General features: G+C 37.7%; 1 protein-coding gene across 1 annotated transcript in view; it reads left to right on the top strand.

The window, feature by feature from the left end:
* Window positions 1–23819, top strand: part of LOC139731025 (low-density lipoprotein receptor-related protein 6-like) — a 105571-nt gene that overhangs the window by 43093 nt on the left and 38659 nt on the right. The window contains exons 3-4 of the mRNA XM_071641908.1: window positions 16954–17155; window positions 19197–19392. Of these exons, the coding sequence (XP_071498009.1) occupies window positions 16954–17155; window positions 19197–19392 (398 nt within the window). The remainder of the gene's footprint in view (window positions 1–16953; window positions 17156–19196; window positions 19393–23819) is intronic.

The raw sequence follows: 23819 nt of genomic DNA on the forward strand, positions 1-23819 counted from the left end.
CAATTATTACACCAAGAACAGTAGGCCCTACATATGCATGGACACTACAGTCATGTAAAATCTGAGCTTATCCTTTTATAATGAAAGGAACAAACAAGCTCCACAATCCCTTTCCCAGGAAAAAAATACAAAAAGCAAAAGCCCCCCCCCCCCCAAAAAAAAAAAAAGCCACCCCCAAAATGCAAAACACCCAGAAATGCCCTAACTTTTTATGGGCCTGCATTCCAGTATACAATTTGTATATTGTACGTTGTGTGCAAGAATCTTCCAAGTTCCATTTCAGGTTTTGTTGAGGCCATCCCTAATACAAGAGCAGATTTTTCCATATCCTTCTCACCGGGGATCAGCCCTCCTCTCCATGGGAACTCTGGCAGGATTTCTTCTAAGAAAAACATCCAATCGGGCATATCATTATTGATCCTTCTCTATTTCCCTTACGGAATTCCCTTTGAAGTTTAGCTTGGAGACAAGTGTTTGATGGGGGAAGTTGTCTGCTGTCTGCTTGAGGTACATGTACAGTATTATACAACTGCCCAGAGGAAAGGAATGTCCAGGTTTTTGGCTTGTTGAGGGAAAATGTACTCACTGTGGGTGTACGCCTCAAGATGTGCATGATTGTAAATGGAACTTTTCTTTTGAAGCATTACCATCTTTGCTATCAAGAAATGCTGGAGTGCAAACAATGTGTAAATCAGTTGAATTTGTACTTTTAAAAGTGTGTACAATGTAGGCCTATGTATTGCTGCCATTGTATACATGTGATTTTTAACGTGATTGTGAACATGCACAGAAGAGCAGGGTTTAGGCTCTAATTATTTGAAACACTTTGTATCTTAGTAGAGATTACCAACATTTTCTTTGTCATAGTCATCTCCCTGAAGATTCAACTTGCCATCCAGAACTGGTTTATTGAAGAGTTGTTCTTGTAACAGAGAAGAAAAGCAAGAAGAAAAGTTTTATTGGGTGACAAAATCAATGCTTTTGATACACTTGTAATAACATTCATTGGGAAATATCATCGAAATTCCTGTACAAGTTTACATATGTAGATCTAGTAAAAGCTATAGTTATCATGAAGTGAATAAAGAGAAGTACAATATTGTAGTCTATATTGCATAACAAGTGGTAGAGACTATGGAACAGGCAAGGGGAGTCCACAGTAAGACATACAAAATGTACTGACATGATATAAATTGCATTCAAGTGAACATCACATCAGAAAAAAAAAGTTTTGTAGTTCAAGTAGAAAATATGGATGACCAGAGTATCCACTGTAAGTTCATTCATGAGCATTGTGATCAAGAGGCTTACATATAAAAATTTAAAATGTGAAGAGATGATTAGATAATGAAAAAATGCACATACACCAATGTACACATATGTATATAGGTTTTAGTCCTTGCTTATCCCCTAATGATTGAAGGATGGGAAATGACCTCAACTTCACAAAAGGTGTGGCCAAGATGAGGCTGGAAAGTTTTTACAGGTCTCACTCCACCTCTTCATAAATTCAAATGTTGAGTATAAAGAGTCAAACAATTCTAGAAATTGCATAAAAGATTCAATGTCTGTCATGTTTCATACACTACATTTCCTATATGAGTATGTTGTAAATCAACTTTTTTGGGGGGATGGGGGTGGGTGGGGCCAAACTATTCAAAGTCAGAGGACCATTAAGGAAGCCTTAGTTCTGTAACTGAACGGTTAGGCAGTTATAAGCAAGTACGTGTGATGTCCCTATGTTTTGAGCAAAAGCATGTCCAGCCTCCAAATGAAGTACCGTATATTTTGTGGAGAAAGTTACCCTGATCAGCTTATCAGTTCTGACCAAGCTGATATGGCTCATTTTTAAAGGGAACGCAAACCCAAAAGCAATGTGGATTAAGTGAAAGCAGCAACATTAGTAGAACACATCAGTGAAAGTTTGATGAAAATCGGACAATCGATGCAAAAGTTATGAATTTTTAAAGTTTTGGTGTTGGAACCGCTGGATGAGGAGACTACTAGAGGTTATGACGTATGAGTGGACAACAATACAAAGAAAATATAAAGAAAATTCAACAAAAATTCACTTTTCTAGCATTATGAAAGAGCACTTGACAAACCGCTTTCAGAAAGCAGGGGAATAATTGCTGCCCTTAACATATGTCAGTATCAAGTTGATGGAATTTGTAATTTTCATGAAAAATGAATTTTTGTGGAATTTTCTTTATATTTTCTTTATTTTGTTGTCCACTCATACGTAATGACCTCTAGTAGTCTCCTCATCCTGCGGTTCCAACACCAAAACTTTAAAAATTCATAACTTTTGCATCGATTGTCCGATTTTCTTCAAACTTTCACTGATGTGTTCTACTCATGTTGCTGCTCTCACTCAAGCCACATTGCGTTTTGGGTTTATGTTCCCTTTAAAGAAGTTTTCCCTGATTTCTTTCAGTACATGTATGATTATTTGGTACGACAAAATGATAGGATTCAGGACGGTGCATTTGATGTACAGGTGTGAGACCTCTACACTGAGAGAAGAATGAAAGGGATCTTGACTTGTTTGATTATCTCAAACATTATGTTTAGCCTGCCAAAGGTGAGAATGATACAAAACATCCTACATTTATTGAGGGTCTCTCACATTTGCCAATTGTACAGAGCAAAATCATGCTCTTTGTCAGTAATTCAGAAAGTTTATACAATTCCTCTCCATTTACAAATGTACATGTACCTTGTATGATGTTTGAAGTCTAATGTTTGTTGCGATGGTGAGCAGTGTTAGAGTGACTTTGATGGCATGTGGAATTCCACTCCCCCTGATATCATTCTCGCCTAATTGACTACTGTAGCTATGCAAACCCTGCAGCAGTACCATCCAAATGGCATGCATGTTTATTACACATGGTCATGCAGGGTATAGAGACACTACCAATACACTCCAATGTGGAATTAGACATTAAAGAAAAGGCCAGCCTATCTTCAGTTATACATATCTCTGTGAACATACTTTATGCATGTATGAATTTTAAGCAAAAAACAAAACAACAGTTGTAATTGCCTAAAAGAAAGATCAATTCACAGAAGGGAAGACGGAAGTCTTGTTGCATACCTGTACCTCAGTAGATGTCTAGAAATGCATATTATGGTACAGAGTTACAGTATTTCATGAATAGAAACGTCAGAAACTTTTGTCATGAGTCTTGTGATATACAGCAGCTTTTTTTCATTTTGATACAAAAGGGACATGAAGGAAATCTGTGAATGTTACAGTATAGGCCTAAGTACAAAAAATAGAAACTGTTTGTTATAATGTCAATAAAGTATAAGTCCTACATGATTTTCAAAAGAAAGAAAAGGCACACAAGTAAATCACCTAGAACATAAGCAGACCAAAGACTATTGTTTCATGATACACTGAACTTAAACTCTCATTTCTTCATCTTTCATATCTTCATGCTTTCATCCACAAATGTGCCTTTATCATTTCATGAATGGAAATGATGCAATGTAAATTATAATTATGATGATGATGATGATGATGATGATGATGGTGATGACGATTATTTTTATCATTACTGGCTATTGCTCTTATTACTTTTATCATATCATGCATTCAAAGTATTTTGCAACAACTCACACCAGCCTCCCTCTCTTACAATAAAGATGCTGCTAGTGTAAGCAGGTCATGCCACTATAAATGATGTACAATATGTACTGTACATGTACACTGTAGTTGCCTTGAAGTAAGACTATAGTGACCTGTGACCTTCACGAGTCTGCCAGACATGTCAATCAAGCATTATTAATCTGTCAACCTTTGTAATGTTGTCTTTGGCACCTTAGGTTGTCTGAGTTTGTACATTCCCTAACCCTCCACTATTTTTTCTTTATGTATGTCTTTTCCTGGCAGCCTCTGTTTCTTTTTGACCCAGTCTGTCTTTCTCCATGCTACAGATAAATGCCTCTGACGACATATTTGTTATGTCCGGAATGTGGCTGCCATTGTTCATTTCATTCTACATACATCACTGATTTGTCAGATTTATGTGTTTTTTCTTCTTTAACATCCATGATCATCTTATTTCTATAATCACTCTTTCTGTGTGTATGCGAATGGTATGTCTTCTTATTTCTTTTTTGCCTTGTTTTTATCTTGCCTGATTTTATCACATTCCTTCAAAAACAGCATTTCTGTCAGAATTGCTATCCAATCTACACTTTTGTGATACTTTACTGGATATGTTTTTGTTTAAAATGCTTGTGTAAAGTGTAAGTGCAGTATTGATAACTATTTTTCTATGGGCATTTTCACAGTAAAAGGGCCTACTTTTCAGGAATGTCGCTTTATTTTCTGTTTCCAAGGTGCATTACCCCAATACAATATGATCTTCTAGAACACTTTAAAGGGTGTGTACAGTTCTGGTCGAGGTGAGGATTTAGCTTTTAAAGTTTTGCGAGATATTCAGAAACCACTCTATGAGATGTCAAAAAGCATGCAATTCTAAGGGTTACCAAAAGTTTATTTGATGAAATTCGGTTTTGAAATGACTGAGATATCCGAAAACAAGGTGAAACAAAGAGATCCTAATCAAAAGCTTGGCCTGTTGCCTTTTATTATTATCACTTTTTTGGATATCTCAGCCATTTGAAAACCAATTTTCATCAAATAAACGTTGAATCCTTCTTAAAATGACATGCTCTTTTATATTTCATATTAGAGGTTTCTCATTATCTCACTTAGGAATGTTCAAAACATGAATCCCCATGTCAACTAGTACTGTACAGTCCCTTATCTATTAGAATTTATGTGAAAATGAAAAATTTGGGGTGAACGTACATGTATGTAACACTGGACAGGTATTATACACTATATAAAAGTCAAATTATGAATGCTTATTGAAACTTTGTTGTTTTTCAATTGAATGGCCTAAATTGTTTATTAGAAAAGATAATAACAGCTATAAAATTCTATTGATTGAACATTGTGTTTTATACTATTTCTAGACTTAGTGGGGAACATGATATGTAATATGGGCAGACCAAAATGTGACAAGCTGGTTTACATGTAATGTTACGACCAAAATCACTCCGAGAATGATCGCACAAAAGAAACAATCAACTGATGTTCAGGCGGTTTATTAACAGTGATATTGTAGGTACAGACTCGTAATCAGTTTTCACATCAGTATAATAATGGTCACTAGAAACAAATATAAGTCAGTAATGGAATCACTTACTCACTAAATCACGAAATCCCTACAGTTCCCTGGTAGTGTCCAAATACGATGCTTGATGCACAATGAATGATCCGCGATGCACCGATGAGTGATTCCTTGGACGTAAATCCAGAGGCACAGGTTACAATAGTCTGCGTTATAAATCCAAGGTACACTGTATATGTCCACAATAGATCCACAGTATAATGTTCACAGCGAAATGTGCAGAATCCAACGACCACGTCCAGTCGATGCGTTGAATGATGATTCACTTTATATTGTCCCGCTAGGAATCCAGCCCGTCACAGCTTTGCCGTAGCAATGTCCATTGACATTAAAATATGGAGTCCAATGAAGGCACATTAATTCTCTGCAGGCAAAATGTCTCCCAGGCCAAGTATCTCCACAAACATAACAGGTCAGCAGGTAACACAGGACTGACTATAACAAGTCGCTTCAGAGCCAGAAGTGACGTAACTCTCAGAGCAGAGGTGTTGGGTACTCTGCCTACTGCAGAATTTCTCTAGCTTATATACTATCTATTCACCCCTTCTAGCACATTCTGTAACTCTCTCCAACCTGGGGCCACACATTCTAGCTAGTCCAAGTTCCAGGAATCCTGGATGACTCACTGCCTATCTATGTACAAAACATCATTACCAAGAATAACTACCAATCACATTGGGCTACAGGGACAGTGCCTCACTCAGCCAAACATGTAAGCACTTCCCAGAACTTTCTGGAATGGGTGAAATCATTCTAAATTGAGTGAGCTATAATGTATTTCCTGTTACATGCATGTACTCTATAGCTACATTGTATACCACCTAGAAAATTCTCCACTTATCTGGTCAGCCTGTATGTACTATATCTATACCACATAGAATGTTCTCCATTAATCTGGTCAACCTGTGTACATACACATTAAAACAGCCGTGGATACAGTACATCATACATTATATCATATGTACCTAACTACTTGTGTGTACATTTGTGACAGTAACGTAAGTTAAAATTGTAAGAGTTTGTACCTTCCACTAGTGACTTGATCTGTTTTCCTTTGAGCAACATTATTTTGGTTGGTATAATCATAGGCCTACATTGTATCATAGTGATCAACCTTTTTTCTCCAAAATTTCCCATTTCCCTTTATCTGCAAAAGAATCATTAGTTTGTACTTTGAGTAGAGTTTTGCACTGAAAATTCAACTTAGACAATCATGTGCCAGTCCATACCTGGATAATAGATTCAGAAAAGTGATAGCCAGATAGCAGAGGTTGGACTGTAGTGCAACGAGAGCTGGCAGTTGGACAGTGACTTTCTTTAATAATACTTGTTCACTTTGCTGCTCTAGATTTTGCAGCACGCTGTATTGAGAGTAGAATTTTTTTCGTCTTAAACTCCCATCATTTTCAAAGAAAGCGGAGAACTGATATGGACCTGTCAAAATCAATGGTGATGGATCTACAGTTTGTCAGAAAACAAATGAAGAAAATACAATGTATGGTAGAGCAAATCCTGTTAAGGATTTACCAAATGATAATCATACTGAATAAAAGTACAAGTAGGTTTTGTTCATACTGGTGGCACAGACTCTGTTTGCTACCTTTAACCTAGTGTCAGAAGGAGATTTAGAACATTTACTCATCCTAAGTAAGTACTTCACACATGTCATGGACAAATGGAAGGTCTCTAGTGCCTTTTAAATGTATCCAGACTGTCAGTCATGTGTAACTCAGTTAAACATAATTCCATTAGGTGGGCATGGATATCTGGCCAGCCCTCCTTACCAAAAAATTACAGCCTAATTCAATTAGAGCTCTCTTACCCCATGGGTCTGGTGAGAGGAAGCATTGAGGAAAAATAAAAGAAAAATGCGCCTAGCTGAGAGATACATTATATGTAGAAATCATTTCCTTGTGGAGCTCATAACTTCTCCAGGGCTCAGGAGGACCAAGGTTTAGCTGCTATGGGTTTGCAGTGATTTAATGGAGACATTGAATCTAATTTTGTTCGTTTTCCTTGTCAGGACACATTACTTGTCACTGCCAGGGTGCTGACCTAACTCTCTCTGTCAGTGTCACACCTTTTTGACTTTCTCCAAGTCTCCTTTTGCTCATCATGCTGTTCCCTTTGTGTTCTTCCTTCCCATCTCTCTGATTCTCTGTCTATCCTTTTTGCAGTCCCTGCCTTCCCATCCCCATTTCCATGTCTGTTTCCTGATATTCAGTTTGTTCCCCTCCCCCTCTCTTTCTGGGCTGTTAGCTATATATCCCAGCTTATGTGTATGTGCAGTAGTTCTTGTGTTAAATTTTTTTGGAAGCCATTTTCACACGTGCTTGACCCATTTCATTGTTCATTGTAAAGCAAGATATTTTCGCGAATTGGAGCCGACGACCTTTTTTGCGACATTTAATTTTCGCGAATTGCCACTGGCATTTAATGCATATAGTGTAGAAAAAGAACTTTTGCGTGCACGCATTTTAATTTTGTGAATCTTGGCTCTTGCGAAATTTGCAAAATTGAAATGCACAGGAACGTTTCTGGTTTCACAGTAGTTCGCTGTTGGGAGCAATTGGGAGAACTCTGTTGTCTACAATAAATTTCTTCATTTATAATTTGCACATTGCAGACCAAAAGGTGATGAAGCCTGTTATAATACTATGTAAATAACAAACATGAAAACATCAATCCTCATTGATAGTAGCCAGTGTGTGCATCACCTCAATAACACAGGTACAATTGTATGTTGTATGGTAGATAGACCTCATGGCAGCACTTTAGATTTACTGTAGCAATCAAGAATTTCCCTGTGGTGAGAATGGTAGCAAATTTTTATCATTTGTTCTTGAGTATTACTGTAAAGTCCTTCACAACATGAAAAGAAAAAAAAGAGAAAAAATGTGAATATGTGCCCACATGCATACAATTACAAGTTTTCTAGCAGCAGAGTGCCACAAACCTGACTGGCTTGTTTGCGTGGGGCAATCAGAACTTACTGACTTGCAAACGATATAGGCCTAGGCCTATATTTTAACATTTTTAACATTTTAACAGGCAGATACTGAAAGTCCATTCACATGGCAAGTGGGAGCTATACATACATGTAAGGCCTATCTAGCAGTGTGAAGTGATCCCAAGGAGGTTCTCTCATACCTCCTTGGTGATCCTTACAACTAGTTGTAGAGGTGTAAATCCACACTTGGTTGCTGGTATCATTTATTCATGGGAAAAGCCAATTTTATGTCTTCATGCATGGGCCTGAATGAAATAACTTAAATGTGGAAAGTATTGCTGACATGTGCATTGTAGGAATTGATTTAGGCCTACATGTATGATGATCCTCATGGAAATTGGAAATATTCCTTGCTGCTTCACTGCATGAGGTAGCTCTCTCCATTGCTAGCAGAGTTTATTGAGCCCAGTGTGTCTCCCTTCATCACATTTGTTGAAACTTCTTGCATGTTCTCATTCAGAAGATCACAGCAAACAGAAACTGTTAAGTTTTCCCTCGATTTACAAGATAGAATGAGAAAATTCAACACAGGAACACAAGTGAAAATGATGTTATGTACTCTGAAAATTAAAATACAAATTTTGAACAAGGTTTATTTTGTGCTTGATAACATATTGAAATATAACAGACAGGGTATATGTATGACAATTTTCTATGCTATACTTTAAGCAAAGATTCCATTATCCAAGGATTCCTTTGCTTGAAGTCACATCACTTATAACTGTACATGTAGATCACTTTTGTCTCTCTGATTGACCTGTGGTGAAATGCCTCCATCCCTGTCAGAACGTCTCTCCCATCTCCCAAGCCTGTCTCACACACTGTCTCACCCTCTCTTCTGGCTTGCTGAAGCTTTTATGCAGGAATGCTCTGCTGTCCAACTCACTTTGCCCAAAGACCAGAAGATCCATGCACTTAGTATCATGCATCAAAGCCATTCCTCTTCTTGCTTATAAATGTATCTGTTTATGTCATGCTTGACAAGATGTCACTTAGTCTGGCTTTTATGTTTGCAATACACTTGTTTTTGGTTTCTTTGATTGCCAGTGGTCTTGAGAATCACCAAGGAAGACATCGGGGTTAATGTTCATGGAAAATTTACTCCTGAAAAGAAATTGCTTTAAACACAAAAAAGTAGCAGATTACTAATGATAAAGCAACTTAGAGAAATGACAAAAAGATATCTGCCTAATGTTTGTATTCATCAAATGTGTCATCCTGTGGGCATTTCCAAGCAGTTATCATGGTTGTATACCCGATGTACGTGTATGATTGTGAGGTAACTTGCACTCTAGTCTACTGCTTGTTCGCTGTTTATGCAGACTCTCTGGAATTGTGCATTACATGTACATGTACATTATAGGTATTGACTTCTGTTATTTCTTATTATAAAATGGGTTCAAGAATGTAGCCAATTGGAAGCGCTGAAATGAGTCACGTGTGCGTGCATTATTTTCTTCAAGTAAGCACTAAGAAGAGTCTCTCTTCCACCTCCCTGGCCTGACGTACGTCACAATGTTTTACACTAGCAGTGCGCACTCAATCAGTTGTTACAAGTGCGTCACGCGCTACTATACGCGCTGTCAATCCTGTAAACAACTTCTAGTTCGGGCCGCGGGCTGCCACAACAGCCGGCGGCCTTTCTTGTGCATAACAGTACGTGGCGTACGTATACTCTTATGCGTACGTACAGTACTTATCAGTGTGAGGGATTTCCAAGTGCGACGTGCGTAAATGTTTGGGACGAACATCTTCGGACATCTTGACTTTAGAGCGAGTGCTACATGTAGCTGACTGGTATTGACCCACAAAGGTACGTGAATAATGCTGTTAGTTTTCGACCCATTTTATAAAACTAATGATGCACAGGATTATTTCGTGGCGTTAGTGAAGGTGCGGCTCACTCTCGAGTATTGACAATTACGGTTGCAAACATGCACTCGGCTGCGCCTCGTGCATGTCGCACCATTGTCAATACTCTCGAGCGCGCCGCACCTTCACTAACACACTCTATCCTGTGCATCATTAGTATAACATTTCATTTTGCATGTACGAATGTAATATAAATGCTGGATGCATTTAGTATGGTACTTGAATATTCTATGTACTTTTCATGACTTTTAGACTAATGTTTCCAGAGTGCATTAAATACTGTAAGTTATGTGACATGAAATGTAAATTTTGTAAAGAAATATGAAAGAAAGTTAATTCTACCTTCAAAATGCAATGAATACAAGGTAATATTGCATGTAAAAGTAGTTTTTGTACATGCCACATTTAATTTGCAAACTAGGACGGTGCATGAGGTAATGTGTGTGTGTGTGTGTGTGTGATATTTTATATTATTTGTATACAAAAACCATGTGGTCACTTGAATAACTATAAGTGTAATCCTCAGCTCCCTGGAAAACCACCAGATTCTTGGAAAGTGACATTTAAGACATACGGATAGTAGGCCTACTAACTAAGCCTTAACAGCCAGTTTCGTCCCCTCGTCGAGAATGGGTAGTAAGAGAATGATAATAACATATGGCAGGATTGTGTTAAAAGTAGATTAATCTCTTCCCTTGTACAAATGTACATACATGTGTACACTGTACATGCCTAGGCGTACTAGTAAAGAAAGTAGAGGGTTTAGTTCCAAGGTACAAATGTATGTTTCCTGCCGTTTATTTGGCAGCTCTGTGACTTTCATGCAACTGTACTTGTACAGAAAAGTGAGAATGACATGTGTACACTGACTGATCGACCACATATATTTGTGCTGCTCTGCTTTTAACAATGGGCTTTGAGTTCTGTAGGTGTCAATGAGTCACTTGTTAACACATAGAAAAAAAAAGTGTAAGTGGCAGAAATTATGCAGGCTGTTTTGACCATCTCATGATGCTAGTGAAGTGCTTCAGACTGCCTTTGAGTGTCCACTACAAGAACTTGGAGAGATGAGAAAAGCATTGAACACTGAATGGCTGTGTGGAGATGGAGCTGCCATGTCTATCCATCTGTACAGAATTACTCTGTAGTAACACTGATCACAGAGCCTGTAACATTTTCATGATGTTGTAGCTCATAGATTGTTACATTGACAAGTATGTTTTTCAGTATTTGGTACAGTTGTTTTCTTTTTGTTTTGTTTTTGTTTTTCGTTACAAAAAGTACATGGATTGCCGAAAAGAGAACATGTTTTAAGATAGAAAATGTTTCTTTTAATTAACTTTGCCTTAGCATGTTTGATGCATGTACATGTATGATATTCCTGTTTATGAGCAGCTACTAGTGGTGGATAGTCTTATTGACAGTAAAGAAAGAGCTTGCTTGAAGTCAGTGATATAGACTAGCCTTTATTTATATAATTACTGTGTGTGTGTGTGTGTGTGTGTGTGTGTGTGTGTGTGTTTTGTTATTGACATAATTTAGACTAAATTATAGATATTTAGTACATTTTTCTAGGCCTGGCTATAATGTACATGTAAGTCACAGAAAAATTGTTATAGTGTAGGCCTATGTTTTCAATGCATTGTTCTCCCAATTTTGTATGAAAATACCGTCACAAAGAAAAAATGAATGTCTAATTCCTGTTGAAAAGTTGTGAATAAGTACTTGAATTTATTCTAGTAGAATGTGCAGGAAATCTTGGTTTGTATTTAAATTAATTGGTCATGGTATGGACGAACAAAACCAGCCTCAGTCTGGGAACCAGGCTACTCAGTATTGCCTACTCAATGTTCCTAGCATTCCAATGGGGCACATACCTCAGCATCACATTGGTGGATGATTGACACTTATGATTGGCAGCTGGGGGTGGGGGTGGGGGTGGAGGGGTGCCAACAGATGAACGCAAACAACATAACTGGTATTCATGTCTGTCCTAGATTTCATTTCTTTCTCTCTCTTCCCTACATTCATGTCAGGCCAAGGTCTTCCGCCATAAGATTTAGAGAGGCATTAAATGCCCATCATTCCATGCCTCCACAGCTTTTTCCCTTGTTGGCAGGCTCTGTCCATGACCCATTTATTTTATCCTACCAAAGATATTTAGTTTGGACAGACAGCAGATTTTTCCACTTTTCCCATACCTGCCCATCAGAATAACCTAGATGTATTCTTACATGTACTGTAAGTAACAAACCTATTGCTGCACATAGCTTTGCACCTTTTTGCTTTCTGAAAAAAGGCAGAAGAATAACATGAATCCAGTACTCTGAAATAAGTTATAATATATTTGATATAGTACATTTTTCTTGAAGCAATATTATGTGTAGGCCAACAGTGTATGAGTTTGTAACCACACCAGAAAGATGTAGTTATGTTAAAGAAATAGCCGAAGCCCTTGGTGTTTTTTGTTTTGTTTTGTTTTGTTTTTTTTCAGTATCAGATAGGCAATAACACAGTGTATGAGAAACACTTGAACTGAATATGGCAAGAGAAACGATCTCCGTGAAAGAAGAGATCTGAGAAGAGGCAAGAGCCAGGCTATGATCCAAGACCCCTACTGCACACACCATCCCACTAAGGGTGGGATTTCACGGAGCACGCGAACGATTTGCGAAGGACGCGAATGGCAAAATCCAGCATTCGCATTTTGGTCTGCAAAAGATCGCCAAACGAACGTGAGGGTTCGGAAGCGTCGTCAATTGTTCGCGAATGTCGTTTTTACTTCGGCGATAATTTCAAAAAAGTTTGAAATTTTCTGCGAACCTTTTCCGCACACTTGGTCGTGATTTGTTCGTGAATTGTTCTCGAAAGTGTCTTTAAAGCCTCGTCATATGCGCAAGAGCTTCGCAAGACACGCGCGATGTTCGCAAAATGTTCGTGAAACCCCAAACAGACTCCGAAACTTTGGAGAATGTCTCGCGTATGTTACGCGAAATCTGCGAAGTTTTTCCGATCATTTTACGACGTAATCGCAAACTGTTCGCGTACCTTTTGAGACATTCTCGCGAACATTTAGCGCACGTTTGGGGGATGTATGACCTATACGTTTTCTACAAATAAAAATCGTAGCATACACCTAAACATCAAACAATTATTAACAACTATAGTAACAAAAGAAATTAAAGACTAGCAAAGAGAAAGAAATGTTTGATATACACAAAAAAAAATCGCAGAATACAGTTAGAATTAATCTAAAGTATATAAAATTTCATTTGAAGTATAGAGATTATGTGTTGAAGGACCTGCAAAAAAAAAAACAAAGATCATATGCTTTACTAGTGGAGATACGTCCTAGGAAAAAAAAATGTAGGCAAGCACACAATAGAAAAATGAGAGAAAAAGAAAGGAGAAATAGAGGAAAGAAAAAAATTCAACTCAAGACAGCTTCCACCTCTCCTTGGGTACATTTTCTCCCATGATTATTGAAAATTTTTCGTTGTTCGCATTTCCGTCGCGTGTTCTTCGTGTACGTAATATGCTGTACTTTAGCAATGATACACACGACATTCGCACATACGTCGCGGAAACTTCGCACAAATTGCGCAAGAATAGTTTTCGGCTTCATTGTCGGAAAACATTTGGAGAAAAACTTTTCCGAATGTTGGATTTTGTCATTCGCGTCCTTCGCAAATCGTTCGCGTGCTCCGTGAAATCCCACCCTTAGCAGGCAATCTCATGTCACATGCAGGAGGCCAGCACAGTGACCATTTACCAATGTATATTTCCATCTCTGGCTATTTCAGTGCCCACAGTGTGGACATACATTTTGTAGTTGTACGTCTTTATACAAGTACACAACCTGGCTTTGAGCAGCATTTCATGCTACAAATTGTATGTGTGTATCCCTCTGTGCATACAGTTGCAGCAGCATGCAATAGCAGGTTGTTCAAATGAGAAAAAAATTGTGTTTTTTTCCCCCTTCTGCAATTTTATTTACTGAAGAAGACAACTGTCCAGAAATTTATGGACAATTCAGAGTGTGTTCAGTATCCATATTTGTTGAAAACATGTAAACCTTAAAAGAGTCCAAAGTTGATGTTAAAACTATCATTCTTTTTTTTTATTTAAGTGGATGTGGAATCATACTTTTAGCTCTTAAATAATCACATGGGGGATCTCATGTATGAATGGCAAATGTCAAGGACAGAAATGCAAGATACTGTGTATGCTTATAGATATTTCCCTCTGAAGAGCAGTCAATCAAAACACTACATGAGACATTTTTTTCTTCAGTTGTTAAACCTCTTTTTTGTCATTATGCATTGTAAAGACTATAAACAATAAGCTCTGCATATAGGTGCATTCAGTTCTAGGTGCTGTGCATGAGAGCTGAAACATTCCATAGACATCACACACTCAAAATAAGTGGGAGAAATGGAAATGCATGCAGTGTTCAAATGCCAATTAGTATTGAACAATCAACCACGTAAAGGTGAAGTGGACCATATCATGATGTCCTTCTGGATGACATTCTCACTCATTTCTATTGGAAAAAAAAAGAAAAAAAAAAGCCAAAGATCAAAGCTCAAATTGCTGCACATACAGATTTAGACAGGTGGGATTAATGGTTTGGAATGATTATACTATGCAGACTTTAATCTCTCTAGAGTCCTTTATTGAAAGTAAAATAATATATCTCTTCCTTTTCCTTCCTGGAACATTGTCTCTCCAGATTTCTACATAAAAATGCTCATGAACATTAACTTTAAGAATTTGCCATTACTGATGATCTGCTTTTTAAAAATGTTAATATACAATAACATTGTAACTGTACAGCTTTACAATTAAAAGGGAAAAAATAACTTCAGGGTTATATGCCTACCTGTAGGATTGTGATTTAACTGATTTATGTTTGAAGGCAAGGGTTTTAGAGTGAAAACTGACCTCACACTAACATTAAATTATTAAATGATTATAGAGAATGGGTTTTTGATTTACTCAAATTCAGGATGTAAAAGCATGATATGCAAGATATCTCCTTCTGATACATCAAGGAGGCATGTAGCTAGTGACATTGTTTGCAGACATGTTGTATTGAGTCATTACATAAGGGCTTTTTACACTTGTAAATTTTTGCTTAGTCCCGTACCAACGGTGGGGCTAAGGGGGGGGGGGGGGGGGGCCTTAGTCCCACCGTTGGTAGGGGACTATCCTTAGCCCACTTTCTGTTTACACTCATTTTTGCCAAAGTGGGCTAGCCCCTACGATAATCCCGTACTATCTGGCCCTGCAAAATAGCAGGGTTAGCACCGCAATTGCGGTGCCAAGCAAGTAAGTGTAAACAGAACGAAAAAATAATCCTGGGCTAAGCGACGGAGACGAAGTCCGACCCTCACTGACCAATCAGAAACGAGGTAATCAAGTGCTGCCGGTGCGTGCATGTACGTGTACAGTGCACAGCGTAATCATGAATATTCATGTGGTTTGGAAAGTCCGGGGCTAAGAAATACGAGTGTAAAAAGGTCAGTTTTCTCCTTAGCCCAGGACAAGAGATAGTACGGGACTGATTGGCGAGTGTAAAAAGCTGAAAAAATTGGTACGGGACTAACGATAGTCCTGGGTCAGAGAAAGTCCGGGGTTAAGAAACACAAGTGTAAAAAGGGCTATACTGTACTGATTCTATATCATAGATTGCTTCATGCCTTAAGAGCTCAGGATGCCACTGGCACTTTGCCACTGGCACCATTACAAGAAAACTTCACACAGACATCAAGTTGTAACATACAAACCTGTATGGTCATTGTCCATTTGCTGGAAATATAGATCAATATCTAACTAGTGAGATTAGAAAGTTCTATTGTGTGTGACAGCAAAAGTGAAGTATTAAGACAATCTCTGTCTGGTGTATTTGTCAAACTGTAAAACCAGAAATGTTTGCATGCATTTAAATGTTGCAAATTTGGCGAGAACCACGAGTCGTGAATTTAAAATGCATGTGAAAGTTCTTGTCTACACTGTATTTAAATGCCAGTGGCAATTTGCAAAAATTTTGTGTTGTGAAAAAAAAGCTGTCGGCTCCAATTTCCAAAAATTTTGTGCCGTGAACATTTCTTGTTTTACAGTAACCTCCATTCAGCAAGCTGTGGTATTAATGACTAAACTCCTAGCCAAGGAGACTACTGTGTACAATCTGTAGGTAAAGAGAAATTTCAGACCAGTTAAAAGTTAGTCTGAAAAGAATTTTGTTTGAATAATGAAAGTTAAGAATGAGTACTCATCCACTTTTGAAAGCTGTTTGTTCAAATGATTTGTACGTTGTTTTTTTTTTCTTCTTGCTGATCATACAACATGCATATTGATGCTTGAAAAGATTTGAGTTAACAATTCTCATGATAAATGACATACTGTATACGCCGAATATTTTGCGAGGTTTTTGTTTTCGCGAATTTCACGAGTCAGGTGCTATTCACGAAATTAAAGACACGCGAAAATATTGACTCTGATCCCGATGTGAATGTGACGTATGCGTGTGCGAATTTAACCACTCGCGAAATTGTCGGGAAGTCCCGATTCGCGAAAATTTACACTCGCGAAAATTTACACTCGCGAAATATATGGCGTATACAGTAGCACAATACATTGCCTCTTCTCTCTCAGCACAGCAACAATGACAAACCTATGGTAACGATTGCCTGTACCTACTTGTGCAAACGTCCTTGCCTAACTTGCTCACATGCTAGCTGTTGTTATATCAAGTTAGAGGATGCAAGTAGCATTCTGTGATGATCACATAGACATCTGTTTATTTGAGATTTCCTTTCAACATGAATGTTTTCTCCCTCCTGTTCTTTCCTCGTACAGGTATATTTATTGGACGGACTGGGGGGAAGTCCCAAAGATTGAACGGGCGGGGATGGATGGGACACAGCGAGAAGTCATCGTAAGAGATGATATTTTTTGGCCCAATGGGCTAACCATTGACTACTCCAGTGGACGCCTGTATTGGGTAGATGCCAAATATAATCTCATCAAGAGCAGTGACATGAATGGAAGACATCAGAGAGTAAGTAGCATTGCATTGATGTGAATACTTTACTATTCATTTTTTTTTTCTTTAGGGAGAATCCTCCTGTATTTTAGGGCTTGTAAATCTTTAAACCTTTACAGTTGTACAAAGTCATAATACCTTCGACAAAAAGCTCCGCAACTGTTACTTGTTGATGGTAGCAACAACTTTAGGAATGATAGGTAAGTATAATCATTTCATTTTATTATACCCCCGCCACGCGTAGTGTGAAGGGGGTATATAGGAATCACTGTGATGTTGGTCGGGCGGGTGGTCGGGCGGGTGGGTGGTCGGTCGGTCGGTCGGTCTGTTGCAAAATTTTGCGTCGCGGACTCCTACACTTTTGAAGCAATTTAAATGAAACTTTGGGTAAATGATGATATTGAGGTATAGATGTACAAGACATGTTTTTTGTGTTTGTCGGTCACTGCGTTGCCATGGTAGCCATAATTTTAGCAAAACCTTGTGGATTGAATAACTTCCATAGTATTTAAGCAATCAATTTCAAAATTGGTATCTATGATGATCTATAGGTGTAGTTATGCAAGACACTCTTTGTGTTTGTACTTGACAAAGCGTTGCCATGGTAACCGCATGTTTTCTTTAAAATCTTGTGGAGTGAACAACTTCCACAGTTATGAAGCAATTGAAATCAAATTTGGTAGGCATTATGGCCTTGAGGCATAGATGTGGAACACACAATTTTTGTGTTTGTTGGACAAAGTGTTGCCATGGTAACCATAATTTTATCAAAACCTTGTGGATTGAATACCTTCCACACCATTCAAGCAATTAAGGTCAAATTCAGTATGATGATCGGGAGGTGTAGTTATGCAAGACACCAATGTGTTAATATAAGAAAATGTGTTGCCATGGTAACCACTCATTTTTGTATCAAATTGAACCATTTAATCTATGAAGGTGAAATTTGGTGTGTATGATGCTCCTTAGGTGTAGTTTTGCAAAATGTCCTTTGTATTTGTATCGGACAATGCGTTGCCATGGTAACCACATTTTTTTTAAAGATCCTGTGGAGTGAACTTCTTCCACGGTTTTCAAGCAATTGAAACCAAATTTGGTAGGCATTATGGCCCTGAGGTATAGATGTGGAACACATAATTTTTTGTGTTTGTCACACAAACCGTTGCCATGGTAACCACAATTTTACCAAAACCTTGCAGATCGAATAACTTTCCGTCATTCAAGCAATTAAAGTCAAATTTAGTTTGTATCATGATCTAGAAGTGTAGTTTTGCAAGACACCAATGTATTAGTTTAAGGAAAATGTGTTGCCATGGTAACCACTCATTTTTGTATCAAAATAAACCATTCAAGCTGTGAAGGTCAAATTTGGTGTGAATGATGGTCTTTAAAGGGATCATACAGCTCTGGTTGAGACCTAATTTCAGGTTTCTAATATTTTAAGGTGAGATAATGAGAAATGTCATATAAAATATGAAAGAGCATGCAATTCATTGAGGAATTCAACATTTATTTGATAAAAATTAGTTTTGAAATAGCTGAGATATCCAAAAAGATCGATTCTAATAAAGTGTGGGACCCACACTTTGTAACGATCGCTTTGTTTTACTTTGTTTTTGAATGTTTCAGTTATTCAAAACCCGATTTTCATCAAATAAACGTTAAATTCCTATTAAAATGGTATCCTTTGTACTATGTTATAAGTGTTTTCTTGGTATCTTGCAAAAATTTAAAAGCCCAATTCTCATCTCAACCAATACTGTACTATCCCTTTAAGTGTAGTGATGCTGGGGGAAAGCATGTTTCCTTTTGCTGTAAGTTTTATATTCAGTGTCAACTCTGTAATGGTACAGTAAACTAAAATTATTCTGTTTCCAATTCGACAAGTACACAAACTTGGTATCAACGTCATTGCCCTCATGACATCACATACTACAAAGCAACACTAGGGGCGGGGGTATTAATCACCTTCAGTGATAATTCTAGTTTAATTTGTACATACCACTAACCATTACATATCTGCACTTGTTTATTTCTTCATTTATCTAATGTTCAGATCATCTTAGAAGGGGTGTTGGAGCACCCTTTTGCTCTAACAGTCCATGGAGGCTGGCTCTACTGGACAGACTGGGAGACTCAGTCCATACACGCATGCAATAAAACCAGTGGCAAGGAGCAGTGGGTGGTCCATGAAGACCTCTACTCCCCAATGGACATCCATGTCTTCAGCCAAGACCGCCAGTCTCCCGAATGTTAGTATTCTCATAAAGAGACATATGTCCTTCTTTCGCAAGAGAGATGATCCCCCTATTCAGACGCATGCCATTTTATACCAAAACTTGATAACGAAACGACGTATAAAGTATCATCGTATAGGCGACAGACCGTTCAGACACTAATTTCGACCGTTCTGGGAAACGTCGTATAGATGTGCAGTTTCCCACTGCGCTTGCTGTTATAGTCATGAGTGACAGCTGTGGGGTCACCTTTCGTGCGCGCTCCCATAAAGCCCCGCCCAGTTATACCGTTCTATGGTCGCCATACGTTCAGACGCACACGGAATGCTGATTCGCTATCGAGTTCTAATTCGAAACAATGCTCTGACCATCGTTGCGCTATACGTCGTTTCATTAGTCAGCGTTCAGACAATTCATCGTATAGCTATACCGTTTTGGTATAGCTATACTGTGCTGGTATAAATTTTTTGCGTCTGAATGCCCTGGATTTCTGTCAGTGTAACATTAAAAATCAGTTGTTACTTTTATAGTCTTAACTGTTGACAAGATCTGATTAGATGTATCATTGTTTGTAGTCTTCAAAATGTCAGACATGGGAGGACAGATTGATTGCTATAAATATGATAACTGAATAGATATCATTGATTATTAATATCAGGAAAGTTGCTTTGATTACATGTTGGGCGTCAATTGAGCATTTTTATGAATCGGTGGTTTTTGGACATCATGCCATAGACATCACACCCTTCCATAATTGATGATGATATGAAATCAACACTGTTTACTATGTGAAAGGCAAAGGTCCTCTCTGTGCAAGCCTGTCCAAATCTGTTAAAGCTCAGAATATAACAGGAGCTGTAAAAAAATTTTCAGGGTGGTGGTTGTCAAGGTCAGTGGTTTTCAGTGCAGGTAGAAAAATGTACATGATGGATGCTAAAATTATGGCTGCGTTTGTCTAAAAATTTTCTGAGGCAGAATCAAGATCCTAAATGTGTTTAAGGCATTTTCAGGGGTTAGATAAATGCAACCGTGTTTTCAAACGCGTTCATGGCGTTTTGAAACGTCTTTCAAAGGGCGTTTTGAAACGTGTTGGAGACCACGATCGCCGTTCTGTGAGTAGATAAACACAATGCCGTTTCGAAACGCGTTTATATCTCAAGGTCAAATCCCAGCCGTTTCCGGTTGTGCTCTCTACCCTTCATTTGTGTGTGACTGATGAGGCATGTTTGCTGCTACGCAGTTAACCTGTACTTCCCGGGTCGAACCCTGCAAAGTAGCTGCGCAGTGACAACACTGGAATCGCAATTGTATGATGGTTAGATAAACACGGCACCCCCAGAATAGCTTTTCACACCACCTTCGCAAACACCACTCAAAACGCATTTTGAAACGTGATTCTCTCTCTCAAGTTAGGGTGTGTTTATGCTCAATTTGCGAAGGCAGAATTGGCGTTTTGAAACGCTGATTCAAAACGCTGATTCAAAACGCCGTTCATGGGAGCACTGTTTATACTCACTTTCTTCTAGTCTTGGAAAGAGAGTTTGCGATTGCTTCGCTGACCTCAGCAGAGGCAGGTCAAATTGGGGCGCGCGCTTTTTGGAAGTTCTGGCCTGAGTGTGTGCATTGTTCATGTTCCGTAGCATGTCGAATGGTAATGGGTCGTCTCGCACAGTGTTTGTTCGATCTTGTCTAGCTCGCCAGTAGTTAACAGTCTCGCGTATCAACTATCATTGATTTCATTAATCTCCTACGTTTTGATATTGTGGTAAAAATATATTTTCTATAATAAAACTCACATATGGCCTTTTTTACGATCAGTGGTGTAACTTTTGTACTCAGAGGGTCAAAATTTCAAACAAAATATTTTTTCATTATTCTGTTTGATTCTTGTTTGAAAGTATTCAAATTTTTGAAAAAATAACATTTCAGACCTTAAAGCTGAAGGGTTATTGGTGTAATTTGAGGAAAACCCTGGCACCTGAAGTAAATTCAAGCAAAATTTTGCTTTCATGAATTGCACCATATTGACAAAACTCTGTATTCAAACTTTACCATGCAAAGTGTATATGGTTAACAACAATATATAGTTTGTGAATCAAACTATTTGGGGGTTGAATATGAAGTGAATTTTTAAGAAAATACATGAGATTTATACATTTTTGCTAAAAATACCAATTGACATGTAATTTTTAAGATTTTAACTATTTATTGGAGGGCAGGCCAGGTCAAACTCTTACTATAACAAGTCTTCAAGAAGGGCTACCTTCCTATGTAGGTTAAATGAAATTCCAATCATTTCTTTAAAACTTGGATTTTTCATACATGGATGTTTCGGAGGTGACAGTTAACATATCAGAATGTTTCGGAGGTGACATTAATATTAACACTCACTTTTTTTGAGAATAAGTGACAATAACACAAAAACTTCTTCTTTTTATCAATGTTTTTAATAATTATAACTCGAGAACAAGAAATTAACTCCTGTTTCAAGCAGATAAACCACACAGAACAAGTGTTTTTTTACACTTCATTAATTAGCATGGGTACCGGTAGTTTGCCTTCCATTTGGACGAAGGATGTAAGCTAAATATTGTAATCTGAAGAAACATGGCATTCCATTTTCTACCTTAACTTGAGATGAAGGTGTGAGATCATTTTAGTAATGTTTCTTTGCTCTCAGAACATTTTATTCCACAACACCAGGGAAGAATCACCTCGTTTCGGAGGTGACATTCAATGTTAACATTGTGTTTAAATATTCATTTACATTGTACAGTAAGAATATGACGGACATAAGCTAGATATTGTAACCTGAAGAAACATGGCATTCCATTTTCTACCTTAAATTGAAATGAGGGTGTGAGATCATTTTAGTAATGTTTCTTTGCTCTCACAACATTTTATTCCACAACACCAGGGAAGAATAACTTTGTTTCGGAGGTGACATTCAATGTTAACATTGTGTTCAAGTATTCATATAGTATGTCCCCCCAAAAAATTTACTATTAGACTTGTGCATTGATAGCACCCAATATGATTAAATCAGCTAAATTCTACTTTGGGGTCTTAAGTTATAACATCTTAGCTCTATTTTGCAGAAAGCCCCAGTCAAATTGGTTAAGTGATCTCAAAGAAATGTGGATTGTTATAAAGGATGTCAGGAGTCTGATTTTCAAAGTTCAGCACTTGGATGCTCTTGGAACTGCATATTAATGTGTAAACACATGCCAAACTTGGAGGGAAGGGATTCCTCAAAGGCTCTGCTACAAAAATCCTCAATTCTCTTTGACCTCTGAAGCAAATTGAATGGGGTTTTCTGTAAGGTGTGGGCAATGAGTTATAGTTTCAATCCCTCAAATTGTATTTTAGATTGATTCACTATCTTTAAAGTTATCATTGCGGAGGGTACCACTGTAATTTTTTGGCGGGGACATAAAATAGTATGAATACCAAAAGCAAAAATTCTTATTTGACTTGTGTACGTTTGTGTTTGCACATAGTTTTATAGATTAATTCAAGGATGTTCATGAATTCTTCATCATCCTTGATAGCCACCATACAAATGTTATAATACTGGTGAAAGGTGTTTGGTTCATCTGGGATAAATTTTCTATACACCAGATTCATTTAAACTGTTGACATTACTAAAATATATTTAACGTATCATTCTGAATTGATTGAAAATTACCTGCAAATCATGCACATCTAACAGTCACTTTTGAGAATAAAAAGTATAAGATAAGAAAAACCATTTTATTGTTTTTGAGGTAACACGACACAGAGACAACCCAACTTCTCAGGTGTTAACTATTTAGTGAACATTCATGTCTTTCCTCATGGCTTTAATTTTCAAATATAAGCTCTTTCTTTCAGTTCTTACTTGTTATTTTGTTTGGTTATTCTCTTTCATGATAATGGATACCAGCTCATATTTTGTTTGAGATTGTAATTCATACTAATCTTTAACAGGTTTTTACAGTTGGGTTAAGAGAACAGTTTGTGTTTCCCAGCTGAAGAGAGCAGCATAATGCCTTTCTGTGAACTTGAGGGGAAAATTTGTTTTGTTACAATAATTTTCTCCATCAACTTCACAGAAGGTCCCGGACACAAACTGGTCTCAAATACATGTAAACCTATAAGGGACCGAAACTGGAAAAGGACAAGTTCACCTCAGTAGACATGAGGGTTGAGTAGATACAGCAATATTAATAAAACACATCACTGAGAGTTTGAGGAAAGTAAAGGCAATCCGTTCCAGAGTTATGGATTTTTTAAGTTTCTGCTCAGTCAAAGCTGAATGAGAAGACTTCTATAGCTTGTGATGTCACATGTGTACAAGGATATAGAGAAAGTATCAAGAAAATTCAACATACCGGTACTGTATTTTTACTTTTCTTGCATAACAAAAGAACACATGACTTCTCTCTTTTGGAAGGCAGAGT

Source organism: Diadema antillarum, unplaced genomic scaffold, assembly GCF_040938485.1.
Source record: "Diadema antillarum isolate AM-2024a unplaced genomic scaffold, OU_Dant_1.0 seq00000348_RagTag, whole genome shotgun sequence".
NCBI lineage: Eukaryota > Metazoa > Echinodermata > Echinoidea > Diadematoida > Diadematidae > Diadema > Diadema antillarum.